The sequence below is a fragment of the Heteronotia binoei genome, chromosome 8, assembly GCF_032191835.1.
Source record: "Heteronotia binoei isolate CCM8104 ecotype False Entrance Well chromosome 8, APGP_CSIRO_Hbin_v1, whole genome shotgun sequence".
Taxonomy (NCBI): Eukaryota; Metazoa; Chordata; class Lepidosauria; order Squamata; family Gekkonidae; genus Heteronotia; species Heteronotia binoei.
The window spans coordinates 59,880,452-59,898,447 of record NC_083230.1 but is presented as its reverse complement, the minus strand read 5'-3'; the positions used below and the strand labels follow the sequence as shown (position 1 = coordinate 59,898,447).

Genomic DNA, 17,996 nt, shown 5'->3' with positions numbered 1-17,996 from the left:
AAAGGTTCAGGAGCTGCGCTCCTGTGAGCTCCCACTGAATCTGAGGCCTGGTAGTATACTCAGCAGTGTAGTAATGCGAGTAGGGCAGTGTGATTGTACAAACCAGATTCGACTAAGTATCCTTGGAAAAGGAACATAGAGTATAAGGAAAAACCTCTGGAATACTAAATATCCCTAGAATATTGCAAACTTAACTCTGTTAGAAACTTTGACTAGTAAACAGTTATTCTTAGTCCATTGTTTTTCTTCTGTTTTTATTGCTTTAGGTGTACCAGTATATGCATGAAACCATAAACGTTAATGGCTGCCCAGAATTCCGTGCCAGGGCTACTGCAAAGGTAGGATATATGCATCTTTAAAAATACACACTACTGAAGTGGCCTAGTAATTGACTGTGCGCGTGTATGTTTCAGGTATTCGTGTGTACACTGTAAGAAAATTTAGACATCAGTGGCAGCCCAGAGTCTAGAACCAGTGCTACTTCCAGGTAACAATCATAATGGAAAATTCAACCTTTGTGCTGCTTCTGTAGCTTAAGAAAAGAGAATGCTTTATAGAGTTCAAAAGTGGGAGAGGTGGGGCAGTCAGTTTCCAAATTGGATCTACAAGTTCATTGCCTACTGTCAGGTGAGTCCAATCAGCTTTTCCACTGATGAAGAACGCCACCCTAAGATACTGTGCTTGGGAACATTGGACCTCCATGCATGAAAGCCATGTGAGACAGGTATTGTAGTAAGGAGTGAAATTGAGTAAGATTAAGTGGGAAAGATTGGTTGCATCCACCCCACAGACTACTGGTGCTTCTGCAACTAAATTCTCCTATAGTGTTTCTTTTTTTCCTCACTGTTTGTGGCCTGTCCTAGGATTAGCTCAGAAGAGACTTCCAGAATTCTATTTTCAGATGTGCTGAATACACATCTTTAACAGGATGGCAGTAGCCATGGGTATCTGTGATGTCTGAAACAAGTGATCAGTTGGTGGAGTTCCATGAAATCTCTTTACAAATCTATGTAGGTTGTCTATATCAAGAACAGATATGCCCTTTGTACTGATATCTGAAATGTGCTTTTGCATTTTCCCTGTATAGAAATAACACCATGGTGTTGTTCCTTTTTTAAAACCCTTAATAAATTGTAATGCATTTCCTCTGCTTTTATAAAGAAGGGGTAAGTACAGAAAAAGGAAAACTAGGAAAATTGTTTGGGCTTCTGGCAAGCACATATATACCATCTGAAAAGATTGTTCCTAACAAATCAGAACATAAATACTGATCTTCCTTTTGGGTTAGGGCCAGTGAAAGAATTTGAACAGAGATAAGCAAAGATTTAATGCAGAGGAAATATTATAGCACTGAAGCAGCTAGAAACTCTCAGCCACACAGCACTTTAAAAATAGTTATACCTCTATTCTGTAAATGTATTCAAGTAAAAGATGCCCATTTTGTTATCTACTAGAATGTTGCCATTATTCTTATGTGGCTTGTGCTTGACCTGAACACTGCAAATATTGAAAGCTTATCATCTCTGGCCCTAGACAAATATTGAAAGCTTATCATCTCTGGCCCTATTCTAGATTGTTTCCACTATGGATGAATGCAGAAATTACAACCTTGTAGTACAGTTAAAATGGGAAAAATCTCAAGAAGATTTGCCATTCTCATTTCTTATTCATATAGAACAGCAGGATTGTAGAGCAATGTTTTGATATCACAATACTTCCTGGTTTTTTCTGGGCTGTCTGCATTGCATCTTTCTTGTGCATTTATGTTTGACATTTAATGTCTGCATGATAGGAAAAGTTTGCATGCTGACAAGTTTTGCATATATATTTAAAATATTCATCTGTTAAACATAAATCCCTATCAGAATATTGAACAGGCCAAGTGATTTAAGTTGTAGGATCTCAAGCCAGATCTGGCAGACCCAAACACTTTCTGGCCCCATTGATTTCACTTGGGAAGCTAAGTATGTCCTTGAGTCTCTCCTACTGAAATCAGTGGGACTTTGGCTATACCAGCCCTTTATTTATAGTCAGCAATACACAAAAATATATCACACACTAATAAGCAGTTGCTATTTTTTTCTGCAGCCCTGAGCTGGATGATCCAGGCTAGCCTGATCTCATCAGATCTCAGAAACCAAGCAGGGTTGGCCCTTGTTAGTTCTTGGATGGGAGACCACTAAGGAAGTCCAGAGATGGTATGCAGAGGCAGGCAATGGCAAACCACCTCTGAACATCTCATGCCTTGAAAAGGGCTGCTAGGAAGGGCTGCCATAAGTGGGCTGTGACTGGATGGCATTTTGCACACATGCAAGTTTTTTCTCCGTTATTTCTATAATACAAGCTACTGGTTTGTTTTTAAAAATTAAGATATGCCTCCAGTTTTTTAAACGAAGAATGCAGCCCACATTTGCTGCCTTATTTCACCCATTGTTATGGTGAAAGATTAACTAAAATTCAGTCACCCAAAGTTATTACATTTCCATGGTCAAACGATTTACTAAACAGCGCAGTGCTAACCAGAGTTACACAGATTCAGCTTTGCTTCACATTGCACAGTTACTCACTGAGACCGAGTCCAGTTTTTCCAATACACACAAGGGAAATGTTACATGTATTCCTCATCAGTGATGCATGTCTTTGCTGGCATGGAGCTCCATGTGTATATTAGAAGCTGCAGAGTTCAGAAAATGAATCAAACATTATTTAAAAATCCATGTGCTTTCCATGAAAATTAACTAGAAATAAACTAGAAATAAATTAACTAGAAAATTAACTAGAAATTTTCTTCTTTTTTTCACAGCAGTCAGTAAACATTTACATCCATAAATATGTGAGTGTTGCAAGGAGGTCACAGTCTAGAGCAGGGGTGGCCAATGGTAGCTCTCCAGATATTTTTTTGCCTACAACTCCCATCAGCCCCAGCCATTGGCCATGCTGGCTGGGGCTGATGGGAGTCGTAGGCAAGAAACATCTGGAGGGCTACCGTTGATCTAGAGAATATAGGAAAAATTTCACTCCCCTCTGGAAATTGCTATTAGGTATGAAGCACAAATGTGCATATGGAGTTCCATTGCCTGGAAAGGCTGCCCCAGTGCAAGGAGCCAATTTGAGCTGCTATTCCTTTTCTATACAGGGAACACATTAATGTGAAGGGACACCCACATGTGCCTGAACTCTTTGCACATCAGGATTTAGGCATCATAATTACTCAGCTAGAACATAACTGGGCATGAAGGCGTGGAGCACACATTATCTAACTTGTATATAGCTACACTTTTTAATCAAAAGAGGTGATGTAATATTTGTAAACAAAGCATAAGAAATACAAAATATGGCTTTGTGTGAACAAACCTGTCAGACAAAATCAACACATGTACTTCTTATTCTACAGTCTGTATTGCTAAATATCTTGTTTCCTTCTAGGCAACAGTAGCTGCCTTTGCAGCAAGTGAAGGCCATTCACACCCTCGAGTGGTAGAACTGCCAAAGACTGATGAAGGCCTTGGTTTTAATGTGATGGGGGGAAAAGAACAAAATTCTCCTATTTACATTTCTCGCATAATTCCTGGAGGAGTAGCAGAAAGGCACGGAGGACTCAAACGTGGAGACCAGCTGCTTTCTGTTAATGGAGTGGTATGTGTATACACTTCACTGATCTGGTTTTGTGAGTCTTACTGGTTCGGATGTCTTTTGACCACAGGTACATCTGAAGTACCTAGAATGTCTTCCAAAGTAAAGCACTTCAAAAGGCAGTGCTTAGGATCATAGCTGTATTTTAAAGTGATCTTCTGCACCTTTGCACGTCTTTGTTGGCAGCAAATCCCATTGAAGGCAGTGGAACTTACAGTCAAATACTGCTTTTGGAGTTCCTGTGCAAGGCTGATTTTATGTGTTATGTTTCATTTGTGATACAAGAATCCTGGATCTTTGGCACCCTGCTTTTATAGTAGGAGGGCATCATTTTAGCTCAGAAGTCTACGGCACTCCCTGATCATTTCCATGCTACTGGAATTGTGTTTTCTGTCTCAGTGTTACATTCAGTTCTATTGAGTTAAGTACCTAAAGGTTAAGAAAACATAAACATATAGGCTAAATAATACTGTCTGTGAATTTAAAAAAATAACAGATATTAACACATATATGAAAAACCATGAATTTATTATGCATTTGATTAATAACAGCTATTGGTCTCAGTTATCTTTGACAATCTATAATGACATCCAAACATGACAAATACTGACTTTGACCAAATGCATTTCAACCTAAATTGGTCTTCCCTAGTGCTCAAACCAATAACATTACAACATAGCTCCTGACATAATAGTATACCATTCATTAATCATAAACTGACCAAGATAAAAGCTTGAGTCCAGTGGCACCTGTAAGACCCCCCAAAAAGTTTTATTCTGGGTATAAGGTGACATGTGCAGAACTTTGTTCTGCTGCTTCTGACCAACATAACTACGCACCTGCATCTATGACCAAGATAAAGTCATTCTGATAATTACTGTCTATTCTCAAGGGATAGAATTTTAATCATTAACCTCATTCTTAATACTGGCACAGCCATGGTAAGGTACGCTTGTTCCTATAACAATGGTTTGATCAATTGTGTGCCTCTCTCACTTGGTCTGAAAAATTCTGTAAAGCCAGCAGCCAACACCACTATTCTTTATCTTGGCAAAAATGCATTTAGTCATAGTCAGTATTTGTCATTTTTTGATGCCGTTGTAGTTTGTCCATGATAATTAAGGCTTCTGTAAGGGCCAATGTCTGTTTTTCTTCAGTTTTTAATATGTTACTATCCGTTGATTTTTAAATTTAAAAATTCCCTCTTTCTCAGCCTATGAAGAGCTGCAGTCAGAGGGGGAGAAGGATCAAGAAAGTCTCCTAACCCAAAACCTCACAGCAGCTCAAGAGCTTCCTGCTTGCAGTTTTAAACTTTCATTCCTGTTTTTGTGTCCAGAGTGTGGAAGGAGAACACCATGAAAAGGCTGTAGAGCTTCTGAAGGCTGCTAAGGACAGCGTCAAGCTGGTGGTACGCTACACCCCCAAAGTCTTAGAAGAAATGGAGGCTCGTTTTGAGAAACTGAGGACAGCACGACGCAGACAGCAGCAACAGTTGCTAATTCAGCAGCAACAGCAGCAAAATGCACAGCAAAATCATATGTCGTAGGTGAGAGTGTTCATTGGTCTTGCTTTGAGCCTGCCCTTTAAAAGGACATGGGCACATCAAGAGCATTTGGAATGCTCAGGGCTGCTTCATATGTTCTTAACAGTAGGGTGGTTACTGCCATTCCATGGGAGCTTCCCTGGTGGTTCCTGGTAACATCCTCATTTTATACCCACATAGTTGAGGGGAGGATCCCTTTGTCAAGAATCATGCTAGTAAAGTACCTCCTAGTGCAGTGGACCCACAGTCTAGTAGATACAAGACATAAAAGGGACGGTGGCTCAGTGGTAGAGCATCTGCTTGGAAAGCAGAAGGTCCCAGGTTCAATCCCTGGCATCTCCAAAAAAGGGTCCAGGCAAATAGGTGTGAAAAACCTCAGCTTGAGACCCTGGAGAGCCGCTGCCAGTCTGAGTAGACAATACTGACTTTGATGGACCAAGGGTCTGATTCAGTATAAGGCAGCTTCATATGTTCATAAAAGAAAGAAGGGTGAACAGTGAAATAATATCAACACATTTAGAGTTAAAATGTTTCATTCTGAAAATTATTTGTATACATATGCACCATTTTTCTCCCCAATAAGACCTCAGTATGACTTAACAACTTTGTTTTCTCTTCCTCCATGTTATCCATACAGCAATTCTGTAAAGGAGGTTAGGCTGAGAGAGAGTGTCTGGCCTAAGGTCACCAGCAAGCTTCCATGGCAGACTGAGATTTTGAATTTGGTTTTCATACATCCTAGTCTGACATTATAACCAATACAGCACACTGGCTCACTAAAAGAGATTGTGTGGAATGGCAACAGGTTTAACATTAATTTAAACAAGAGAGAATTAGGTAGTACAAGCAGGGACCCACAATACTCACATGAGGGGAATCCTAATACTTGCAGCTTCTGTCAAGCTATCTCACTGTTTCTATCTGTTTTCTTCCAATTCAGCCATGGCTGCTGTCATTCCTCGCCACACCTCACTCTGCTGCTGACATTCTTTGTCTGTTTCTGTCTCCTTTTTAGCTCTCTCTACTGTCATCCTTCTCTCTGCTTCTGTCTCTTTCCATTTCAGCTATGCCATTGTCATTCCTTCTCTCTGTTTTTCTATCTCTCTTTTACCACTTCAGCAATCGCTACTGTCATACACACCCCTCCCTACTATCATTCTTTCTCTATTTTTTGTCTCTTTTTTCCCATTTCAACCATGGTGTAGAGCCCTGTTGAGCCCCTCTAGCACATCTCCCAGCTCTCTGCAAGGAGGCCAGTCTTGGGAACCTGCTAATAGGGCCCTTTAGAATTTTTTCCAAAGAGGATGGCAGCGCTCTGCTACCTTCCCCCACATAAGCTGCCACCAGACTGGGTATTTTTCCAGGGCCCACTCCACCCTGTTCCTTTTAGAAGGGTCAATGATCTCTCAATTAACAGGGAGATATTTAAGGTATTCATACGCTCTCTTAGGAGCACTCTTTGGTAAGGCCGAAAGGCAACTGGTCCCTTCTGCAAGCCACGAACACCAACACCAGAACAAAAGTTCAAACAAGATTTATTCTGGGTAAGCATCCCACAATGCATAGTGTAAAGAAAATGAAAAATATTTTATAACTAACTAAATCACTTTGGCAACAAGCCAGTTGTAGACAGTTAAAAGTCCAGAGCTTCACAGGGCAACAGCCCTTCTGGGACTGTCCGGCAGAGTCTTCCAGGATTCCAAAACATTCAGTTCAGTGGCCCTAAGGCCGCACAAAACACCTACCTAAGCAAACAAGTTAGTAAGCAAGCAGGCAAGCAAGCATGCTCCACAAGGAAGAAAAATCTCCTTTAACCATCACAGAGAGCCACTAATTACTAGCCAAGGTCTAATGCTGTTCAGCTGGCTGTTATCACTGTTAAGTGTAAACAGAAGCTCCTGCATGGACTTAGGCAGACAAGCTAAAACATAAGTCCTGGCACTACACATGGCTTCTATCTTTCCCTCATACACACACACAGAGGGCCAGAGCCAGACTTTTTGGTGCCCTAGGTGATTCCCATCTAACCCCACTTGCCTCCCCCTCCACTGACAGCCCCCCGCCCTGACTTCCTGCCCTGCCGCCCAACTGCCCCACCATACAGACACATGCAAAGTGTCATTAAATCAAGAAATCCTTGCAAAGAAGCTAAAATAGTTGGCAAGTGCATATGTGTGTGTTGTTTGGGAGGGGGCTGCAAACTGGTTGCACCGATGTTTTCATTTGTACAAAACACACTTGTCTGCAGTCACCTGCCCAGCAGGAAGTTGTGGCTCACACACACCCTTGGAGGGCTTGCCCATTACCCTTCCCAGCACCTCAGGAGACATCTGAAACAACCAGTTGGAAACTCCTCCACTGGAGTGAGAATTAATCATCCTCAGAGTTTGCTTTTAAGTAGCATATTTCCATGTGCTTCCTAGGTTCCATTCCTCTGAGAGGGCCAGATGGGCTTGGGGCCGGGAGGCATAACCTGCCAGATCTTCCTTGTTAACTTATGGGTTGGGGATCATTTCCGTGCAAGCGGGAGTCTTGCCAGCGTGCCACCTTATCTTTCCCTTTCTCTCCCTCCTTCCTTCCCTCTCTAGCTCTCTGGTCTAAAAAGACTCTTTGGAGCAAACAGCATTTCCCTTCTGGACCCCTGCCTGCAAATGGTTAATCCAGGTGACAGAGGGCAGGAGAGATGCAAAGGGCACTCCTGAAAAGCATCCCCCTAAAAAGTCTGGACCTTCCTCCCTTTGCTCTGTGGCTGGGGCTCTGCCTTCCATCACTGCCTTCCCTCAGCAGATGCAGATGCAGCTCACCCCCTCCTCCCCCTTCCTTTCCCCTGCCTCAGCCTCCCTTGCACTCTCTGCATGCATGCACAGAGGCAAGTTTATGGGGAATAAAGAGGCTGGAGTCCATGGCAAGTACCTACTCCATACATATCAGCCTCCAGGCAGCTCTGCCTCTTTTGCTGGCCCCCTTCTCTCTCCCTCTCTCTTTCTGCCAGGGAGGGAGGGAGAGAGAGAGGAAAGCAGGGGAGGAAGGAAGGAAGGAAGGGAGGGGCGGCAAAATGGCCACTCACTGTGATGAGTGCATTAGAGCAGAGTGGCCAACGGTAGCTCTCCAGATGTTTTTTGCCTACAACTCCCATCAGCCCCAGCCAGCATGGCCAATGGCTGGGGCTGATGGGAGTTGTAAGCAAAAAACATCTGGAGAGCTACCGTTGGCCACCCCTGCACTAGAGGGAAGAGATTGGAAAGGCAAAGCAGAGCGGTGGCCTGTGTGCACCTCTTGTTCCCGGTGTAATTTACAGACACATACACAAGATGGCAGGCTCCTTTGCATGAGCCCAATCCGAGGGCACCCCGGCCTGCTTCAGGTGATGTGTGCAGGGAGGTGGAGGGGGCACCGACCACCCCTGTGGCCGGGTAGTGCCCTAGGCAGCAGCCTACTTGGTAGCGCCAGCCCTTTGCTCGTACACACTCACACATACTCATTCTGATATTATCTCTATCTCTTTTTTCCAGTTCACTGCACCCATGCTGCCTGTCCTTCTCCCCCACAGACTTTTATCCTGCTTCCCTCCCCCCACCCATCCATCACATTCCAGAATTCATGAGGCAGTGGCTCCTCACCTCCTTGCCTGTCCAGTCCCCTCCCCATAAGTACTAATAGTTCTCTGGAAGTCTGCTATCTTCCTGGATTCTCCTACTGCCCTGCAGTGCTTCAGCTCTCACTGCAGATGGTGGGCACTCCCCCCCCATTCCAACATGTTCCACTATTGCCACCTTACTTGGGACTTCTCCATCCCACCTGTGTTCAGTGCAGCTGGTGGGTACTCCTCTATCCTGCTGCTGTTACTTCAGGACTTTTCCGCTTCCCCAGGCCTCTCCCAGCCTCCATTTCTCAGTCCCTGGAGACTGCTGCAACTGGTTGCTTCATCTTATCCAGCTGCCTTTTTTTCAGCTTGAGCTGCCTCCCACCACCTTCTCTAGTCCCAGCCACTTCTCAGCTATGGCATGGTACTGAAGTAGGCCCCACTCCTCTACCAGCACCCAAGGTTCCTTCCAACCCAACCATCTTTTTCTTCCAGCTGTTGTTAGGAGAAAATCATTCTTCTCCCCACCCCAACAGTGGTGCTGCAATTTTTAGATTTTTTAGTACTCCTCCCCCCAGCCTTTTTTCTTATTTTCAGATTTTTCTGCAACCCTGGGGATTCCCCAGAGTGTGTGGGAAAGTCTTGCTTTAGTAGAAGTGGGTCTGATCCACAGAGTTAGCTATTCACAGATTTGGCTATTAGTATATAGATGTCAGCAGGCATAAGAAGGAGCAGTTTCTTGCCAGTTCATGCAGACCCACTTATGTGTTACTAGGAGTAAGGCCCATTGTGAAAAAAAAATACAACGGGCTCTAGAAGGAGGCTCTGGGAGAGTGAATGCCACCTTTGCTGTCTTCCCACCCACCTGAGTGAAGGCATTGACTCCCCCCCCCACCTCAAGGGGAGCTGATTTCTGCCATCTAGAAAGCAATTGTAAATCTGAGTGATCTCCAGAGATTCCTCAAGAGGAAATGGCATTGCACCTGTCTGAGGTCCTATCCCTCCTCAAACCCCACCCTGTCCAGGCCCCACCTGAAGTAAGCAACTCTATCTCCTTCCCTTTATCTGCCTGGCTGACTTCAGGTTTCCATCACCTTCCCCCTCCCTGCAGCCTCTACATAGGAATATGTCTTTCTTCACAGTGGGGGGAGGACCAAAGTAGTTTACATCATTCTCCTCTCCTTCCATGTGAAATGAACAACAACCCTGTGAAGAAGGTTAGGCTGGAAGTCTGTGACTGATCCAAAATCACTCAGTCAGCTTCCACAGCAAGAACTTGGGTATGGCAGATCCTGAAGTGATCTCCAGCCCTCACCTGGAGAGTGGCAACAGTGGTTCCCAGGAGGAAAAGCCTCTCCCTCAGAGGCTTGCAGTGATACCTTAGGAATTTCCCACCAACCTGAAAAGGTACTACTAAAGGCCTCTGGGTGAGTGCTACCCCAGCCTTGCTGTCTTCCCCCCCACCCAAATGAAGGCATTATTTTCCCATACACACACACCTCTAGGGGAGGTGATCTCTGCCATCTGGAATTTCCTGACCTGGAGTTGGCAACCCTGTAGCCTCTACATGGGAAAAGGACAGTCTTTCTTCACAGTGGTGGGGATGTGGGGAACCAAGCACCTGGAGGTTTATTTTATTTATGTTATTTAATAGGCTTATATTCCGCCTTTTCCCATAGATGGGCTCAAGGCAGATCACAACATATAAAAATAACAAGAAAAACCTACATATCAAAGTTAAAACACCAATTTAAAATTAACAGTAAAAACAATAAATAAAACACACCACCGGTGGACAGGGTACAGCATATTAATAACCAGTTGTAGACCCACCTTATATGATGGTAATAACAATAGGATAGCACTGTAATAAGCATGATGTCACCACAAGGGAGGCCAAATGATGGAATAATAGGAAGCCCGCTGCCTCAATCATAGGCCCGGCGGAACAGCTCCGACGAAATGGCATGCCATACGAAATGGCAGTAATTCAGGTAGGGCCCGGATCTCCACAGGGAGCTGATTCCACCAGGCAGGGGCCAGGGCTGAAGAGGCCCTGGCCCTGGTTGAGGCAAGTCAGACGTCCTTAGGGCCAGAGGTGGTCAGGAGGTGTTGCATAGCCAATCGCAACAACCTCTGGGGTGTATATGGGGAAAGGCAGTCCCTCAGGTATGTTAGTCCCAGACTGCGTAAGGCTTTAAATGTCAGTACCAAAACCTTGAAGCGGATCCGGTACTCAATAGGTACCCAGTGCAGTTGATACAGCACTGGCTGCATGCTTGTCCGTAAAGGATCAGCCACAACGATAAGCCTGTGTAGAGTGAATTACAGTAATCCGACCTGGAAGTGACCGTTGCATGGATCACAGTAGCTAAATCCTGGGGGGATAGGTAGGCCGCCAGCTGCCTGGCCTGCCAAAGGTGGTGAAAGGCAGATCGAGCAACTGCTGTGACCTGGGCCTCCATGGTAAGTGAGGCATCCAGTATCACTCCCAGACTCCTCACCTTCTGAACTGGCGCAAGAGATGCACTGTCCAGGGTTGGGAGTCGGAGGCCCAACTCTAGTCCCCCACAGTTCAGGTACAGAACCTCCGTCTTGGTTGGATTGAGTTTCAGCCGGCTTTGTTGCAACCATTCAGCCATGGCTTCCAAGGCCCCGGTCAAATGCTCCAGAGTGGTGTCTGAATGGCCGTCCATCAACAGATTGAGCTGGGTGTCATCCGCATATTGGTGACAGCCCAGCCCAAAACCTCAAGCAATCCGGGCAAGGAGGTGCATATAGATGTTAAAACATCATTGGTGAGAGAATAGCTCCTTGTGGTACACCTGGGAGGAAATGGCTAGTAGCATGAATCAGCTGACAGGCAGACCTGCTCCATTGGTGCCTGTAAGAGGCAGGAAGCCATTGCAAGCTTTCCTTTTGCTCCCTCTGTTTATCTGCTGGAGTTGAAGTGGCCCCTCCCTGCTGTGAATGAGCATTCCTTTTTTGTCAGTTGAAAAGATGTAGGAAGGTAGACAGAATGAAATAAAAAAAACTGAAAGGCAGAGATACACAGAAAGAATGAGAAAGAACAGAAGGTGAGGTAGAAAAAAGAGAGGAAGAAAGGAGTGAGAGAGAAAAATGAGAAGAAGGAAGGTAAACAGGGCCCTAAGGAGAGGCAGTAGTGATCAGTAAGCCCCCAGGAGAACCTTTCAGCAGAGAATTGTCTCGCTCAGAGGTCAGTGGCCATCTGATGGTGTTCTTGCCTGATGGGGCTGGCAGTGGGCGGGGGAGAACAGAATCAGCCAGTGGCAAGGCAGAGGAGGATTGCGAGTCAATCCTACAAGAACATGGGGAAGGCTGCAGTGGTAGCGGGAAGTGGCGACAGACAGAGTGTCAGCCAACAGTTGGTGCAGTACAGCCCCAGTGACTGCAACAAATCAGGATGCTGCGATTTGCCACTGCAACTTCAGTTTTATGACTAAAGGATAATAAACTATAATTTATCTGTGGTGATGAAATTCTGGCTTAGAGTGAATTCTGGGTGATGACATTCTGATTTAGAGTGATTTCTGAGTGTAGGTTGCCTATTAAAGAGGATGCCCACCTGGGGATTCCAGTGCTCTTGGGGAGGGGAAGGTATGACGGTGGGAGCAGACAGAATTATAAGGGAAGGAGACCAAGACAAAATAGTGCTCGGCCCCCTTCCAGTCTGCATCCCATCCCGACGGTGACAGGTAGAGGGGTCAAGTGGAATTGCTCCGTCATTGGTGTTATGTAATGCCAGGTCCATAAATAATAAGACCTCGATCCTTAGGGAGTTCCTGCTTGAGCAGGATATGGACCTGACTTGCGTGACTGAGACCTGGATGCGAGATGGGGAGACTGTAGCTCTCTCCCAGATGACTCCCCTAGGATACTCGGTCTTTCACCAGTCACGGACTGGCGGGGGGAGGGATGGTGCTATTCATACGAGAGAATTACCCCTTCCGGGCTCTCCCGGCCCCAACGATCAATGGTATAGAATGTGCTGGTCTGGCGTGGGATGTAGGGGAGGGGTTGGCGATCTGGCTGGTGTACCATCTACCTAATACACCGGCCAGCGCCTTACTATCCCTGATGGAGGCCGTAACAGCCTGGGCATTGGAGTACCCAAGGTTTTTGATCCTGGGTGATTTCAGTGTCCATGCCGATGACGCGACCTCCAGTCAGGCGATGGACCTAGTGTCATCCATGGCGACACTGGTACTCTCCCAATTTGTTACAACACCCACTCACCAGGCAGGGCACATGTTAGATCGCGGCTGGGGTTTTGGTGGACGGTATTACTAACGAGGCAGTGCCATGGTCACACCACTTTGCCCTCAAGACTTGTGTGGATGCTCCATCCTAAACCCGCTTGGACGGAGAGCCTATTTTGGCTTGCCCACGGAGTCTGATGGACCCTGAGCGGTTCCAAATGGCTCTGTGGGATCCCTGGCTCCTTGGCGATTCCCTTGATGATCTAGTTGAGTCTTGGCATGACCGACTATCCAGGGCCATCAACAAGATCACACCTCAATGACCTCTGCGCCATCATGTTAAGCTGACTCCGTGGTATACCCAGGAGCTGCGACAGCTGAAACAAGGGCTCGGACAGTTAGAGAGGCAATGGCGGTGTACTTGAGACGAAGTGACTAGAACATCTTATAGAGAGTTTATGAGGTACTATGAGATGGCAGTCAAAGCCACAAAGAAGAATTACTTTGCGGCCAAGGTTGCATCTACAAATTCGCGCCTGGCACAATTGTTTAGGATAATTAGGAATCTTACAACACTGCCTCAAGACAGACCACATGCTAGGGAATTAGAGATTTGCTGTGAGGCTTTTGCAAAAATTTTTGCAGATAAAATCACGTCACTCCGCCACGACCTTCCCACCACATTGGATACAGTACAAGAGCTCGAGGCTCCGTGCCTGTCTTCTGGCTCAGTTCTGGATCACTTCGACATACTTAGCTTGGGGGAAGTTGATGGAATCCTCTCTACTGTATGCCCAACAACTTGTGATTTGGACCCATGTCCCTCGTGGCTAATTAAATCTTGCCAGAGGGAACTTAGATGTCCTATACGGCACATTGTAAATAGATCCCTGTCAGAGGGGCGTTTTCCAACACCTCTTAAAGAGGCAGTGGTCCGCCCTCTCTTGAAAAAGATTACATCAGATCCGACCGAATTGACACATTATCGGCCGGTCTCAAATTTACCATTTTTGGGTGAAATCATTGAGAGGGCAGTAGCGTTACAGTTGCAGAGTTTTCTGGATGACGCTTCCATCTTAGATCCTCACCAGTCTGGCTTTCACCCGGGTCATGGGACGGAGACAGCGCTGGTCGTCTTGGTGGATGACCTCCAGAGGCATCTGGATCAAGGCGGCGTGGCAGTGCTGATGTTGTTGGATCTCTCGGCTGCATTCGATACGGTTGACCATCGGTTACTGATCCGCCGCTTCGCCAATGCAGGGATTCGGAGGTTGGCCTAACAATGGCTTTCCTCCTTCCTTGATGGTCGGGGACAAAGGGTGGCAATTGGGGGAGAGTTGTCCCAGAGGCACTCACTAGATTGTGGGGTGCCACAAGGGGCAGTGCTCTCTCCGATGTTATTTAACATCTACATGCGTCTCCTTGCCCAGATTGCCCGGAGGTATGGGCTTGGGTGTCATCAATATGCAGATGACACCCAGCTCTATCTACTAATGGATGGTCGGCCTGACTGTCCCAAAAAATCTGGACTTGGTGCTGCAAGCTGTGGCAGGTGAGCTCAGGTTGAGTAGGTTGAAGCTGAATCCAATGAAGACGGAGGTCCTTTGCCTAGGTCGTGGCGGTCTGGGAAGGGAAATCCCTCTTCCAGTTTTTGACAGTGCGCCATTGAAAGTGGTGCACAAGGTCACGAGCTTGGGGGTTCTACTGGAGCTTTCCTTGTCAATGGAGGCCCAGATAGCAGCCACTGCTAAATCTGCTTTTTTCCACCTTAAGTGGGCGAGGCAGTTGCCAAGCGTGACGACTTGGCAACAGTGATACATGCAATGGTCACCTTAAGATTGGATTACTGTAATGCCCTCTACATGGGGCTGCCCTTGTGCCGAACCCGGAAATTGCAGCTAGTGCAGAATGCGGCAGCCAGGCTGTTACTAGGGCTCCAGAAGTGGAAGCACATACAGCCGGGGCTGCACGAACTGCACTGGCTGCCAATTGTATACCGGATTCATTACAAAGTGCTGGTCATTACCTTTAAAGTCCTATATGGCCGAAGACCTGCCTACTTTAGGAACCGTCTCTTCCCATATGTGCCCCAGAGAGTGCTGAGATCAGGTGCACAAAATCTTTTGACAATCCCCGGGCCAAAGGAGGCCAAATTGAAGAGTACAAGAGAAAGGGCCTTTTCGATCACAGCTCCTCACTGGTGGAACCAACTACCGGGTGAAGTGCGGGCCCTGCGGAGTCTTGTTCAATTCCGTAGGGCCTGCAAGACTACCCTTTTCCAACTGGCCTTCTCTTAATGTGGATTTTACATACGGCCATCATAAATTACAAGAGGAGAACATCTAGAACATAGCACCTGTAAATGTTAGTTTTTAACTTTGATTGCTTTAATTACAATGGTTTTAAATAGCAACCATTATGAATTCTATATTGTATTGATATAATGCTTTATATTGCGATCATGTGTCTATTGTATGTTGTGAGCTGCGCTGAGCCTGCTGTGGCGGGGAGGGCAGGATATAAATTAATTATTATTATTATTATTAATCAATGAACAGGGATTCTAAACCATGGTTTGTACATGGTTTATTAACAATGGCTAAATTCAGACATCACAATAAACTGTGGTCTACTGTGTATGTCTGGAGGACTAAGCAAAGTCTGTAGAACAGAACATGGTATAAATATGTCACAGTTTATTTTGATGTCTGGATGCTGCTAAGTGCAGCAGGCATAAACATTTGTCAAGGGGCACGGTTGACTGGGAAAGTATTTGCTTTGGATGTGGAAGAACCCAGATTCAGTCCCAGGCATCTCCATTTAAAATGACCAAGGAATAGGTGATGTGAAGACCTTGATCAAAAATCTCAGCGAGCCACTGCCAGTCAAAGTATACAACACTGACCTTGATAGAGCAATGGTCAGTATAAGGCAGCTTCGTGCATCATTACTTGCTTGTCCACTTAGGTTTAGGAAAATATTCACAGCTGCCATTTCTGTCCCTGGATTGTTTTTATATGAACCTGTTACATAGCTTCAGTTTATGCTTTGCTGTATTCATCAGAAAATCAGAACTGTACATTGATAATGTTGTTTGCTGAGACCAGCAAGCTGGTTCATTCTTTCAGCTGTCTGGCATGGCAATAGTTTCCTTCCCAAACAGTTTTCCCCTTCAATTTAATTTCAGAAACTAAGCCAAGCCTTATTGATTGCACTGCTTATTTGCATGGCTCTGCTTATGATTCACATCTTCCCTCCAGTTCTGCAGGCTCAAATCTAATTACTGGGGCTATAGATTCTAAATCATAGTTTGCCATGATAGGCAGTCCTTGCAAACTCTTGTTTGATGTCTGACAAGCTGGTAATATTTTGTGCAATACAATTGCGCTGTCAGCCCCAAGTGAAGTTTTTGAACTCTGTATCTTATTTGAAATTCAAGAATATTGGTGACTTGGTCACATTTAAATAGTTCCACTGATTTCAGTAAGAGTTGCCTTGATTTCTCTGTGTATGGAACAATAGGTTGTCACCATGGCAGCTAACCCAGCATCCTCCAGTTGGTGTATAAGGGCAGACCTATACAGCTTTCTTACACTTGCCAGGAACAAAACAAAAGCACTGACAATTGGCTCCAGGTCCTTCATGAATGGCTCTAGGACTATGAATGGCCTTATTTTAGTAACTGCTCCTGTTACACACAAAATTATCACCCAAGCCCCTCTGGCAAACTGGGGGGCATCTGGCGGGGAGAGAAGAAAGTAAATGTAAAAGGGAAAGGATGCAGTCCTATAGATATTTAGAAGTTTAACTCTGTGGGACTTCCCTTCTAAATAAACATGCATAGGAAATCATGGTGCCAATTCCTTAACATTCCTTGCTGTGCCTGAAACTTTATTTTGTTTTGCTATAGATTATTCTCCAGAAAGAAATTCTAAAGATCAAGAATTCAGCAACTTCACAGCAAAGCTGTGCTTCATATTCCAACATAGAGTGAAGCAGCAGCAGCACCGGCAATACCACAATTGCACTCACCAGCAAACTGTGAATTACTGCCATAAGAATTGTTTGACATGCCAACACCACAATAGACTCTCTCTATGAGGCTTTTCAGTATACTGAAGTCTTAAGATAAAAAAGGGTTGTTTGACCCTGATCCTGTTGTATGGTAAGATTTTTCAAAATTTAAGAAGTTGTTTTGAAAAGAAACACAAATGAAACCAAGTATTCATGGTTTCTGAATGAATGAATGAATGAATGAATGAATGAATGAATGAATGAATGAATGAATGAATGAATGAATGGTCCAGTTCTGCACTCCTGATAATAGTACTTCAATGGAATTTGTCAAACAGATATAAGACAGGCCAGTGCCAAGAAGAAGACTGTCCAGTGTTTGTCAGCCCCAGTACAGCTCTAGATATGCTACAGAAGGGGGGTGTATGTGATTAATTACATTAGAATGTAGATAGGGATGTGCATTCAATTATGCATCCTCTATGAAAACAACACAGTGTGGATCAACAGCATCCCTGTAATTTCTGATCCAGGTAGTGATAGGTATGCGGATGTCTCCTTTTGTGTGCAGATCTTCTGGCATTAACTGGATTGAGGCCTGTGTGTGTGTGTGCGTGTGCATAATAAGGTAAAGCAAAATTGCATCATTAAATGTCGCCACATGAAATTCCCTCATACATTCTACATACGTATTTGCATCTCATTGTTGTAGAGCTGTATATGAAATCCCATTTATAAGAATTCTCCCATTTTTCCCCTTTAAAGTTGTTAATAGATTTATAGAGCATTCCATTTGTAGAAGCATTTGGCTTTTTACTCTTGATGTATCCCTATAGTCTATTTATCAGGTTGGATTCTATCTTTTGTTAGTAGTAAGATATGAGGACCCTAGAACTGTATTTTTAAATATAGATATTGCTAGTATATCTACTATAGCTATTATCCAGAAATCTATAACTGAGTATACAGTATATTTATAAGATACAAATATATATATAAATAT

At 44.9% G+C, this 17,996-nt stretch overlaps 1 protein-coding gene and 1 non-coding gene across 4 annotated transcripts in view; both read left to right on the top strand.

Annotated features, from left to right (window-relative positions):
• The window catches only part of LIN7A (lin-7 homolog A, crumbs cell polarity complex component), a 97,223-nt gene extending 80,039 nt beyond the window's left edge, over window positions 1-17,184 (top strand). For 2 of the 3 annotated variants that reach the window (XM_060244565.1, XM_060244567.1), the window contains exons 3-6: window positions 267-338; window positions 3,427-3,636; window positions 4,970-5,179; window positions 16,890-17,184. In XM_060244565.1, the coding sequence (XP_060100548.1) occupies window positions 267-338; window positions 3,427-3,636; window positions 4,970-5,179 (492 nt within the window). In that variant the 3' untranslated portion in view covers window positions 16,890-17,184. The remainder of the gene's footprint in view (window positions 1-266; window positions 339-3,426; window positions 3,637-4,969; window positions 5,180-16,889) is intronic. The other variant, XM_060244566.1, reaches the window with a different exon arrangement.
• Window positions 5,452-5,518, top strand: TRNAS-GGA (transfer RNA serine (anticodon GGA)). The gene has a single exon. It is a non-coding gene; the product is annotated as a tRNA-Ser (tRNA).
• Window positions 17,185-17,996: the final 812 nt, after the last annotated feature.